At 41.9% G+C, this 13,457-nt stretch overlaps 1 protein-coding gene across 11 annotated transcripts in view; it reads left to right on the top strand.

Annotated features, from left to right (window-relative positions):
- LOC129730188 (uncharacterized) overlaps positions 1-13,457 on the top strand; it is a 112,994-nt gene that overhangs the window by 50,161 nt on the left and 49,376 nt on the right. For 6 of the 11 annotated variants that reach the window (XM_055689332.1, XM_055689331.1, XM_055689330.1 and 3 more), the window contains exon 2: positions 2,412-5,103. In XM_055689332.1, the coding sequence (XP_055545307.1) occupies positions 3,701-5,103 (1,403 nt within the window). In that variant the 5' untranslated portion in view covers positions 2,412-3,700. The remainder of the gene's footprint in view (positions 1-2,411; positions 5,104-13,457) is intronic. The other 5 variants (XM_055689327.1, XM_055689326.1, XM_055689325.1 and 2 more) reach the window with 5 other exon arrangements.

Here is a 13,457-nt window from a genome sequence, read left to right as displayed (position 1 = left end):
AGCCGCGGGGTTGCGTTGCTTGGGTGGTGACAGAGCACTCCCGAGAGAGCATCCTGCGCGTACCTTCCCAGCCGCAGGGTTGCGTTTGGGTGGCTGTGGGGCACTCCCGGAGGAGTTTCCCACGCGAACCTTTAGCCCATTCGCAGGATCGCTTTGCCTCGGTGGTGGCAGGGTACTCCCGGAGGAGTTACCCGCACGTACCTTCCCTGACATTGCGACGAAGTCTTTCCTGCCTGTGACGTTCGGCCTTCCGCTTACCATTCGGATGCGTGCTTTGCCGAAACCGTAGTGCAGTTCATGGTTTCCACTTTCGATGAGTTTGGCCGATTCTTCGTCAATATCCAGAACTAGCTCGACCAAGATCTTTACCAATTTGCGGTTACAGACTTGCCACATTTTGGTAGAGAGATGGTCGTTCTGATTCTTGAGTGAACGAAGGATCTTCTCGTCCGGAGAGTTCGCACTGTCCGCGAAGTAACCGACATAGCGTCTGGCCTTCGGCAGATCCTTCATGTGGTATACACGAAGCTGTGCTCCCTCCCATGGTACGAGGGAAGGTACCTCCCTTTCCAACCACTGCACTGTTTCGGTGTCGGCACAGGCAAGTTGCAGGAAGCCATTTTTTAGATGGCAACCGTTAAACTTGGGCTTGATGGTTGGATTTTCCTGGTCAGCAATGTTATCGAGGATTGAGGTCCGGACAGTCTGAAGCTGGTCCGTTGAGAGTAGGGAGCAGGGGTGGGTAACAGAAGTACCCGCAAGGCTTATAGCTCCCGCCATGTCGCTAAACGTGGCCGTCGGAAGCGGCTTCGGACCCGATGACCCCAAACCAGTGCTGTTCCGCAGTTTTTTAGGCCGTGGACACTTAGTACTGGTGTTTGGGGACACCAAGTCGTCGGACCGCTGACGCTTGACGGCGACTTGGTTTGTTTGAGCAAGCTCCATAGGACTTTGGCAAGCCGTGCCTCAAATTGGTCGAAGTGTCACCCTTTGATCGACGGTAAAAAGGACAAGAAGTTCATAAAATGTTCGATATCGACTAGAAATTTTTGAATAATATGTACAAAAAAAAATAACCTTTGAATTTCATTTTGGGCTCGTCTCCCCGAAGAAATGCCTCAAGCAAACTTAAAATCGGATTCGGGATGTGGAACCTCAAAGTGGTCAACATTTTACAAATGCACAGATGTAGTTCATGCAATTGTCGAAAGCGATTTTTTTAAGTCAAATGTGTTCGACAAGTTTTTGCAAAACATTAACTATCTGGGAGTCTCCCAGCTCTCAAAAAACGCTTTTTGAAAAAAAAAACTAGATCTTGTCAATTTGTTCATTTCTAAGACATTCCGAATTTTTTTTTAAATCGTTTGACCCCTTGGTGCCCGAAAAGTCCATCGATATAAACTAACCATAGGGTTTTTCAATTTTTTCTGTCAATTTCAGTCATTTAGACACATTTGTTATCCTTTTTAAAAGACCTCGTGTCACGGACGTGGGACGGGTTCAGCGAGAATTGCTCATAGGTTAATTGAAATATATGTTCGATATAATACAGTTCCTTATTTTGACCATTTTATTATTTTTTCTCATTTCTCCTTGATTGGATAGCTATCAATGTTTAGTCAACCTTTTGTAGTTTTCATTGAAACAATAAAATTTTTGAAATATGAGCTTTACACTGCATATTTTTTATTTGAAAAGACAAAATCATTCTTCATCACAGCGATAAAATGAACCGTTCTGGGTCTGAAAATGTTTATCATCAATACATTCTCTACATAAACTCCCTTTAAAAATTTGTCATGATTCAAAAAAAAAAAAAAACTATTGATAGCAAAAGTGACATTTTTAGCCCATACGAACATGTGTGCAACGTTTCAGCTAGATTAGAAATGACAATACAAAAATATAAAATCGGAACATTTTTTGAGAATTGCTCTGAAGGATAATTTTATGGTAGCCAACACATCAGCAATGTTTTATTGAAATCTAAAATTGTCATTACAGAAATAGTATTCGTTTCAAACTAGAAGTATACCATCAATAAGTACCATTTACACATACTCCTATGTGATTTTGTTTTCAGAACAATAATTTGTAACGAATATTGCTTGCGTGAGACAAAGTTCGTTCCCACTATTTTCTTGGTGAACAGAGCTTACTAATCATGTTGTCTTTGGGTGAAAGTGATTTTTTTATTCTTATTTTTTTACACTTGCAAGAAAAATTCCTCAAGACTTTGTCATATTGTTTTCGTCGAAGAAAAAAGCATAAAAGATAACAATCCACCAGTTTCTATGAGATATATACTCTTGTCCAGTCCTACGCTTAATGAATGTTCATTCGAGTATATCATTATGACTTTACAAATTACTATCTAACTAATCATTATCTTTGTTTGCATTCTCCTCCAGGAACACATCATCTGCCAACCATCTCTTTCTCTCCGCTGTTCTTTCAAGGAAGGCCAACAAGTGGGCAAACCGGATCGCTCGCCACCTCCTTCCGATTCATTTGAAGCGGTACTTTTCTCCCGTGGGCACGTCACTTGGAATGCACCAAAGCAAAGTGTGCCAAAAATTTGCAACAGTTGCGGAAGAAAGCGCCCGCAACCAGGGGAGAACCGGACAGCGGATCAGTCTGCAGGCGTGATTGAGACGCACACGAGCGGCTCCCATTATACCGGTTAGGCGTGAGCGGACAGCGGACAGTTCCCTCCAAAACTGCTGCAAACCGACGACGAAGCCGAGACCCTTCCCACTTCGCCGACAGTAGTTTGTTTTCTGTCACGCCGTTTGGCCGCCTACCGCGCCCATCTCTTGCAACGAGCCACCGATCGCGCGGCGCTGCTGGCTCTTTGTGCGCTCTAGTATCGAGTGAACCGTAGGCAAAACACAACCACGAAACAACTTCAACAGTGTAAATCGTAGTACATAGTAATCAGAAGAGTGCTCGGGGAAAAAATATAGCAAGTGATGGTAATCATAACAGCATAAAAGCCGCAAACGAAGAAAAAGAGTGAAATTGCACAAATAAAAATATGAAAAAGAAAGTGAATTGAATTTTATTTCCAGCTGGGCTTGAAAAACGATGCAAAAAGGTGAAGTGAGGAAATCGGAATTCGACGCAGAAGAAAAAAAGTGGAAGAAAAACGCGGTTTAAATAATCTAGGCAAAGTGTGGAAATAAATATCAACTGCAAAAACATGCTTTTCCCAAGCCCAGGCATATGCTAGTGATAAAGTGTGAGGCCAATGCTAGTAAGAGAGCGAACCCAAGGTAACGATAAATCTTAGGCGTGTGTTTACGTGAGTCTGGGCAGAAGAAAAGCACCCAACAAAAGAGGTGAAAAACCAGTGGGTGAATGATCGTACAGTTTGAGTGCTTTAGTGAATGTTTTTCTTTCCATACTGACTTCGGACGTACTTAGTTGAGTCTTTAGTTTGGGACACTTTCCTTCGTGCAGTTTTCCTTCCGGAGTCGCTACTAATTTTTACCGTTTAGCCCGTAGAGTCCGGTTGGAATGACCTAAAGGAGTTGTTTTGTTCTCTTTCTTCATTAGCTCTAGAAGCACATTCATGAAGTGGCTGGCAAGTTTTTCTGACACGTTAGTTCCAAGCAACAGCAGCATCAATCGCCGAAATCACTCGCATCGCTCTTGGAAGGAGCCCACCAATCATCACAAGCATTCCGTATGAAGTAAGATGTTAGGTCCCACCAAATGGAGACTCCTAACGATAGTCGCCGGAATATTACTCGCACATGCAATTGAATCGCCAAACAGCAGAAGCAACAAACTCAAGGGACAAGTTCACACATTCACAAACCCCGATCTTGGCCTACGGATAGAACAGATCGAACCCTGGGGCAGTCGCACTATCACTTCCCGGAATCTGCTTGTTCCTCATCAAACATTTTCCAATGTAGATAACGTTAGATATATAGACAGCCGATCAGCCAACAGTCGTCTGTTACGGAATACTTTTGGAGCATTTAGATTTGCTGAATCCACTCAACCGCAACCATATCCGGTGCCTTTGCAGTATCCCATCACTGCACAGCAAAGAAGAGCGAGAAACTTCCAGAATCGACGTTCAGATGAGGGACAACAACAACCTGGTGTTCGGATAGCAGCATCACAGTCCGAGTTACTTCCACAACAGCACAGTTTTCCAAGCCCGCTTCCAACAACCGAAGCTACTCCAAACGCACTTCAAAATGTCACTCGAACACGGCAGCATCGCTACAAGTTTATCCCTATTGGATACTTCTACAAAGAACCTACTAGTAATCCAAAATTAACACCTATCCAAAATACCCAACCTCCTAAAATCACCCAAAATGACGAACCAGATGATTCATCATATCAAGAGGATGATTCTCAGTCCGGGGATTATAACTCAAGTCTGGAAGCGAATGACACAGAGTCAGACCCGAACGCAATGGGTGCGCGCCGTTCCGGGATACAGTTTCCCCCCGGACCGTATCAGGTCGCCAGCACTTTCACTCCCCAAGGATACAACGAGGAAAGTTTTGCTTTCAATGAGCAACTAGGAGTTTATCATCGACCAGTTCAGACTGCTGACGATTACGAAGATTCGGAAGCGTACGACACCCGACAACCCCGAGCGCCGACGGTCGTTCCTACTCCAGAACTCGACCAAGCAGATGTTTCACGCAACATTTACGCCACCCGGTATTTTCGAGGTGATCTACCGCGACCGCAGCCAACCTCGGCGCTAGATCTGCGGCCAGCTGAATCTCACGTGCGTCCCAGCCGACTGGTAGAGTTTCCTGGGGTGGTCAACGTGAAGCAGCCATTTCGGGACGATGTTACCAAGTTTGGAGACGTAAACGGTCCGATTACGGCCATGCAGCGACCATACGTTGACTACGGTGACGGAAAACGGTATCGAACGTACGATCCGAACTATTACGTGGACAGCCCGTACCAAACCAACAGGCACTACTTCCCAGCGAAGGTGTACACCGAATCGAGCCAGAAGATTTACCAACCGTGGAAATCATCCCGTTCGCCCAGGGTTGTGTTCCCGCAGGGGGATTTTTCCGGCCCGTCCGGGTTCGGCGTGGATAATGTTGTTTTCAGGTGAGTTTTGTTATCGTTTTTCGCTACAATGTTTGTCAAACTTGGATTTGAATGATTTTTAATTCAACTCATTTCAAAAGTAGTAACAGATTGGGTTTTTTAAAATATTTCTTCCTGACCTATCTTCATAGCACAAAATCACAAAATCAATAACAGATAATGAATTATAACGTTACATCTACAAGAATGCATGAAGAATAAAAGTTTGTATAAAATTTTTTAAAGCTTTGAATTAGTCGTTTTGAAACATTTGAAGAGCGAAAAAGCCTGGAACATCACAAAATCAGCACAATCGTAAACTTTAGACATTCCAGTCATTTTTTAACACCTGCTTGAGGGATTTCTTAAGTAATCACTATATAATTAAAAATAAACTGTTTACCAATGGATCAAATATGTTAACGAAAATGATACGTCTCATTGGAACGGATTTGACATAAAAGAATCACCTAAAACCTCAAGTACTGATTTCTCGTGCTTTGTTATAAAAGCAGTTGTTGCAACTTGACGAAAGGTTTATACACCCAACGCAAACGGGGAATATTTTTTTACTTTTGGGCAATTTTTTATTACTTTTTGTGTCTTATGACTGCGCATTATACACAAAAAGTAACAAACAAAAAGTAATAAAAATTATGACGGCCACACGCTTGTTTGTGTTTCTGCAGGAGAACATACAGCCAAGCACCGCAATGCATGTGTTGGCAAGACTTCACTCGCTGCATTTGTATTGATGCAACGATCTGGTTCATTTTTGTCTCCCTTCATCCATACATAATCAGAATCTTAACCGTCAACCTCAAATGTCCAATTAGAAACACTTTCGTTTCGTCCCCCAGTGTTTACTTGAAATGGAAATATGTAATACTGTCTGACCAGAGTTGCCGAAGTTGCGAATATTGTTCTGGATGGGCACGAGTTTTGTATATTCAAACAGGTCCAAATGAGTTTCCATGAACCAATGATTATGTGCTGTAAATAGCTTACAAGAAAGCGCATGTTTTTATTTTTCTCTGACGCAGTTTACAGATCGTGGTGTCATTTTAAGGCGCATTTCAAGTCTTTGAAATCATCAACGTTTGCATACTCTATGACGGGGAAAATGTTGCTTGGCAGCTCTTGTCATATTTTTTCGCTACTCCGTATGCATACAACGTGCGAACTAATACACGCCCACCGGATGAATTGGAGATTGAAAAAACTTGTAACATGTGCAACTTATGCGACGGTGTGTGTTTTTTTTGACTTGAGGTGGAAAGGGAGCATTTTTCGGCAGAAAAAACGTTGCATGTGGTTGAAACGACCATTATTAGATAGTTGTACTCTCATAACACGTGCTAAATATATGACAGTATGTGTTGTTACTTGACTGGGGAAGAATTTTATTGCTTTTTTAGTAATGGATTTGTTACCTAAAAGGTAATTTTGCGCTATTGCTTCTAAAGTAATAAGGAAAAGTTTTGCGTGTATGCAATTGCTCTGAATGAACTCATATGATCATTACACGAAAACGTGTAATTAAACAAACTTTACAAGAACTCGTTCATCTCAGCAACAAGAAGAAATAGAAATTTTGTATATTCTACAAAGTTTCATGGAATTTTATGATCTATAACCTTGTCGAAAACCCCAAAGCGCTAACGTGTAACAAAAAGATCTTAGCATCGCTGCACTTTCTTTGCGGCCAAAACGCAAACTGATTCAAGGTGAAACTAATTTAAGGTGTGTTGAAGCCACAAATGGCCGATTTCGAGACACCACGTGATCGACTTTGAATTTTCAAATTCATACCACTTGGTAATGCGTCACCAGGAAAACACATATTTGTTATGGTGATGAAAACATAAATTGTTTTTACGAGTAACGCAATAATTATTTCCGATCCTTGTGCCTTTGAAAATTCGTTGTCGGCCACGTGGTGGCTTCTACACTGCAACCTTAAGCATCAAACTAAAAGCCCAAACTATACCAAGAAATCTTGTAGAAGATTGAAAACTGATTGGTTGAACCATGAGAGCGCTAATAATTTCGTTCTGCTAGATTCTATTACCGGCCCATTGTGCAATGCGATAACACTGAGTTTTTGTTTGAGCCGACAGCAAACTCTTCAATTGCCCAAAAAGTGTATCACCGGTTCATTAGGTAGACCGTGGTAGGGAAAGTAGCTCAGCTCTGATTGGTCGAGATCTGCGTTTTAACAAGGCTTGACAATTTTTAATAGTACAAAAGTAGCTAATTTTCCAATCGATTCCTGCAAGAACGGAGGAAATTCGTTGAAAACTAGCCGAGTCATAAGCAGTTGATATTAGATATGACCAAAATGATTAAGCCATTGAATCAATTCACTTAAATTTTACTTTAATGCTAAGAACCAAGAACATGAAAATTAACACAGCGGGTGGATAATTTTACATGCTTAATACTTGTTACAAAAAAGGCAGGGATTAAAATTTATCAAGCTATTAGGATTAAAATTTGTTTCTTTTTTAGCTCATTTGCGGTAAATAATAGGATGATATTTTATCTGTTTAATTATTACACTGCGTTTTGTATTTTAAAATATTTCTTATACTGGACCCGCCCCGTATTCAAGTCGGATAACCGTTTTCGTGTCTCCAACATAGGGTATAACCGTCGGTTTGCGTATAATGGGATGGGAATCTAATAAATAGACAGAAAAGTTTAAATTTTAATGTCGACATTTTTTAGTAAACAGTAGAGCTCTGACATATACTGGAGATCACCGCTTCCCGTAATGTCTCTAACGGGTACTCGGTTGTTCGGTTGATGATTACCAACTTTTGTGAGTATTCTGACGCAGAATACTATAAAAATCATTATAAGTAATTGATCTATCATAAAAATCGCCAACAATAGCACCCACCTTAGCTAGAGAGTCCGCCTTTTTATTGCCTGGAATAGAACAATAGAATAGGACTTACGCTAAGGTAGCCGGATAATTTTTATCTGTTGAAGCACTTCAAAGCACCACCGTATTTTCTCCAGGGAATTCGGGGAGTACGTTACTGGCTCCATCGATCTCAGAGCGTCAATGGCACTGGGACAGTTTGTGAAGATGAAGTAGTGATCTATGGGCAAGGTTTCGATGATCCCAACAACGATATTGTATTCTTTCTAATTTTTAGAAGTGTATGTTCGCAGCGGAGCGAAAGCAGTAACAATCGTATTCAAAAACCAGCAGTATCGTTGCCTGGTATAACCTTAGAAGGTCTCCAGGGTGGGCACCCCACCAGGTTCTGGTAATCGTACGAAGAAAATTAATTTGCTGTGGGCATTTTCGTGACAGATACCTCATATAACAAGGCCAGGTGCATTTAGAGTCGAACCAGACCCGAGATATTTAGCAACTAAAACCTAAGTGATCGTTTTACCCATTAGTAGTAGCTACAGTTGAGCTGGACCATGTTTCCCAGAAAAAAAAACTCAGTTTTGTTTGGGGAGAATTCGATACCCAGCTTAAGAGACCATTCAGACAAATTAGCCAAGGTATCTTGCAATGGTCCTTGTAGATCATTAGCCTCGCTTCTATTAATGGATACAACGCTATAGTCTGAAAGTTGCTTTAGCGTGCATGAATTTGCAAAACATTCATCGATATCATTTTTTCAGCTTTTATTAGGCTCTTCATTGGTCTATCCATTATATCGCACTTTCGTCTGAGCTTGAGTCGCGGCGTCAATGATCCAGTCAGATAGGAACGTGTACACTTCTTCCAGAGGAAGTTTCTCGTGGGACTCGATTCTTATAATAGATATGTGTGAGATCATACGATCCGTTGGCGTTGAACCAATAAAAATTAAAATAACGATTGCTAGGTGATCACTACCGTGGGGATCATTAATTACTTTCCACCGGCAATCTAACGCTAGTGATGTAGAGCGAAGGGACAGATCAAGCACGTTTTCGTGTGCAGGAGGGTTAGGTACACGTGTCACTCGGAAAAATTCAAAAGTGTCATATTTAAGTCGCAGATCAAGTTACAGATTAAAGAAGATCGGTTGTCGTCGTACAGCGACCCACATAGCTAACAGTGAGAGTTAAAGTCTCCTAATATCTAATATCGCGCGGAAAACAATCCCGCTAACGTTTGCGGTAAAAAATGGACTTTTTTCAGATGGTGATGAAAAAAACATAACTAAGACAGATAATCAGCCCTTCCCACCATAGTTGTCCCAGCGTACAGAAGGTTTGTATAGAACATGGGACTACTATGATTGGAACGGCAGTAATTGAGATGGATAAATTTCCCATTAATGGTAATTATATTATCTCATTTGCAAAAAATTCTACGTCGAAAAAATTCCCTTGTCGAGCGGCCTTCCGGCAGTTAACCGGAACATTCGCCATGGCGGACGAAAACATGCGTGTAGGCATGTTTTTAAGCTCTATTACTTCTTTTTTTTTATTTCCTCCTCCGTTTTCGCAACAAAATTGTTGGAATAGATCTTGCGCTCCAAGTTTGCCCAGAAATTCTCGAAGAGGTGCAGCTGGGGGACGTCGGGCGGATTCGCCGATTTCGGTACCACATCTATATTCAGCCTCTCCATCTCCTCCAACGATCGCTTCGAGTAGTGGGCCGACGCCAAATCTGGCCAGGACACCGTGTCTTCGCCCTGATGGTATTTCTTGATGAACGACGCAACTTCTCGATGGCACTTCGTACTATAAAGTTCCCCGTTCACGGCCAGCCCGAAAGAAAAGCGGTTTTGATATCCCCTTCTCGCTGATAGTCAGCCACAGCAGCCCCTTCTTGGGGAACTTGGTGTGTGAAATAAATTCCATCTCGGAGCTCACTCCCTTTGTTGGAGAAATAAAATACGAAGTACCCTGCCAGTCGTTGCCATCCAGGGTGAGATAGGTTTCGTCGTCCATCACCACTACCTCGTCGCGATTCGCCGGGAAAATCGACTTGACCATGTTATTCAACCGCCATCGCTGCGTCATTGCCTGTAGCTCCGAGACCAGTGGACGGGACTGCCGCTTTTTGACATGTATGTCCATGTTCTCCAGATACTTTTTAACTGTTTTACCGCACGCAACAACCTCCCAGTCAAGTGCACGCAGCGATTTAGCCACTTTTACCTCGGTCTTCCTCTTCAGTATGCTTCGAAGCTTCTTATCGTTTAGGGTCGTCGGCCGTCCGGAACCGAGCTTTCATTCGATGCTCTGATCATAGTGTCAAGATGTTGTTTATGCCGGAACGGGCATACTCGGCCTCCACAAAGCGCCGCACTATGTCCGTTTTTGACGCGGCGGGGTACCATTCTTTGAATGCGCATACTTCTGAACGGAGGTGCTGCACTTTTTTCACCATCTCAGTTAGAGTTTGACTGATGGAGCTGTCAAATTTTTCATTTTTCAAATCATGAGTTACTATGATTGATGATGCATGAGTAGTTTCGTCGGTGCGAATAATAGTAAACCCATGAAAAATCGGCAATTTTTGTCCATTTTTTTTTCGCAAATGTTATATCGTCGTTTAAGTGCAACACTGGCACAACTGAAAAATAATAGTTTCGAGAAAAGCGCGATTGAAAATTTGCGTCGAAAATGAATTTTTCGAATTTCAAGGAAACTTTGAAGTTTAAGATTACCAATCCTCATTCAACACTTTTAGGTCTATTATGCACATATTATAAGTACGTTTTCCAAATTAAAACCTTATTTTTACTATCTTTATGGAGAAATTTCGATTTATGCAGCAAAGGCACTTCTACTCATAACTCTGAATTTTTTGAGAATTTTGAAACGGGGTTTCGTGGGATGAAACTTAACTATATTTAGCATCGTTTGCCATCAAAAACTCATAAATGCAAAATTTTGAGTTGTGCCAGTGTTGCACGAAGCCGACAATATCAGTAAGTTTCCTCTGTTCAATCCACACGGATGGCGGAATATATAACGAAACAGGATTTCTCATTCATATTCGTTTGAATGGCAACGACTTCGATATTCGAGATCGAGGGTAAATGTATTGCTTCACCGAGAGAGGCTCGATCTCCTCGAATTTTGTTGAAGTCGGTAAAATTGAGTTGGTCATTTGAATTGAGAACAATCTCACAATCGTATGTGTCTATCAAATTTGAAAATAGATCGAATTTGGGAATGCTACTTCTACAATTCCACTGTAATACAGTGACAAAAATTCTATCCTCTTTCTATGTTTTCGACATTGAATGACATGATAGGTGAAATGAGGGACCAAGTTGCTACGATTTGCTTCAAAAATGTTTTCACTGAAGGGGAAGGACATGATGATTGTTTTGAAGGGGATCTCGTATATTGAATATTTATAATATCCAGTTCATAATATCAGAGAATTTTATAAACCCTGTTTCTTTTTATCTTCTTATCGAAAAAATAAGGGTACGAGGGGTTTTTGGTGCCCCATGAAGCGATGGGTACTCCTGGTTTGATTTTGAATTAAAACCGGCACGTACTTACTGCTTCCGCTTAGGCATATCTTACGACCTTTGCGAGAAAGATTAGAAAAGTTTATAATTCTCGTCTTCCTAGATTTTTCTGACATAGCATAAAACATCCATCGACGTGATCGTCAGATGTATTATCATCGGTTGCTAAAAAGAAAAAGATGTTTCCTGTCGAGGGTGACTCAGCCGCCCACGCATTTTCGCATAAGAGCGCTTTGATCGTTTCTTACGGAAACGCCTAGTTTTTTCTCGCGCTGTTTATACGCGGGACATGCCAAGAGATGATACCGAGCTCCCCCGCAATAAAAAAACTTTCCAGTATCTTCACTGCTAGCGGTCTCAGCATCATTGCCTCCGCATTTGCTGTAGCGTGCCTTGTTGCAGCAGTAGGAGGCTGTGTGACCTAACTGCCTTTAGTTCTGACAATGCATGACTCGCGGTATAAACAGGCGTACAGGCAGACGAACCATGTCCAAAAGGACGTAGCTCGACAGTGTGGATCATTGCAATTGCTTGAAATCCAGTATCTTTACATTTTGAATCAGAGAATTATTAAAACAGTCAACCCTATGACGCAAATGTCATCAATAGTGAGATTCCCCTCGGTTACCGCGTTTGCTTGCTTCAAGCTATTCACGACAATTCGCGGTTTGTTCGATCTAATCTTATTAATTACGGTTACGTCCAAAAACTGCTTTGCCACGTCTTTGCGAATTTGGATGATATTTAATAGCTTCTTTATGGGCCGGAAGGAAGCAAAGAAGGGACCTTTAGCGGCATCCGGGTAAGCTGTTATCCGTATCTCCGGAATTTTCGGTACTGGACTAGGTACACAGGAGAGTACAGGGGAAGGTAGAGGTGAGTTGATGGGAGAGACGTTGGGTTCACATCTAGGAAGAGCTTCACCTGCCTGTTGTCCATCTTTGCGGAAGTTTTACGCTCTACTACATCCAAGCAATAAACAATTTTTCAAAATGAATTTTGAATTGAACAAAGAAAAAAGACAGACGTATTGAAAAAGAATTAATAATAATAAAGTGAATACTTCACCGATCTTCTGTAATTTCTGCCTACACATCCTCGTGACTGTTAGTTGGATTAAGCATTCCAAAGCGCCTAGTAGGATAAAACATACTCCGTCGGCAGGCTGCAGAGATCGTCAACGCCCCTAGTGGGTATTTTTTTCTGCTGAACGGATTTTGTTGTCACAGTACCGGTACCGAACACAAGTAGCACGCATAACGTCCGCATACAATGCACAAAGTCTCCTGTGCCGCTAAGAGGTAACCAGCGCAGCGGCGACGCTCCGGCTACTGAACGTCTATTGTCTAATAAGCACTGTACCCAAAAACACAAGCGACACGTACTATCTGCACACCCAACGGTATTGTTTGTTCAAGTGAGCGAAAGAATAACGGAGCTATATTCGAATGCTTCTTTTCGTAACGATAGCAGAGAAGCGAATATTGAGCTGTTGATAGAATATGTATAATTACTTACTTTACTTTTTACTACGGCAACATATCGTAGAGATCCTATGTCGAATCCAGAATACGCCACCACAAAACTTTCTCTACGGCTGCTCCTATCCAGTCTCCCCTAACACCCGCTGCACGGGCATCGTCGTAGACAGCACATATCCAACGCGTGCGACGTTAGCCTCGAAGTCGTAAACCTCTCTTCGGGTCTCTGCTGAATATTATTTTGGGTTATTCGTCATACGTGCCAGCCCGCTGTAACTTGTCGTGTTTCATCGACTTGACCATATCAACGTGTTTGTATACTTCGTACGATTCATAGTTTATAAGGCTGCAATCTTTATTTTGCCACCAATCTTTATTTTGCCACCGAGTATTGATAGCAGTATCCTACGCTCAAAGTCATCAAGCGCTTACCGATCAG

This window comes from Wyeomyia smithii, chromosome 3 (assembly GCF_029784165.1).
Source record: "Wyeomyia smithii strain HCP4-BCI-WySm-NY-G18 chromosome 3, ASM2978416v1, whole genome shotgun sequence".
Lineage (NCBI taxonomy): Eukaryota > Metazoa > Arthropoda > Insecta > Diptera > Culicidae > Wyeomyia > Wyeomyia smithii.
The sequence above is the reverse complement of the archived record's forward strand: the minus strand, read 5'-3'. Positions and strand labels throughout refer to the sequence as shown.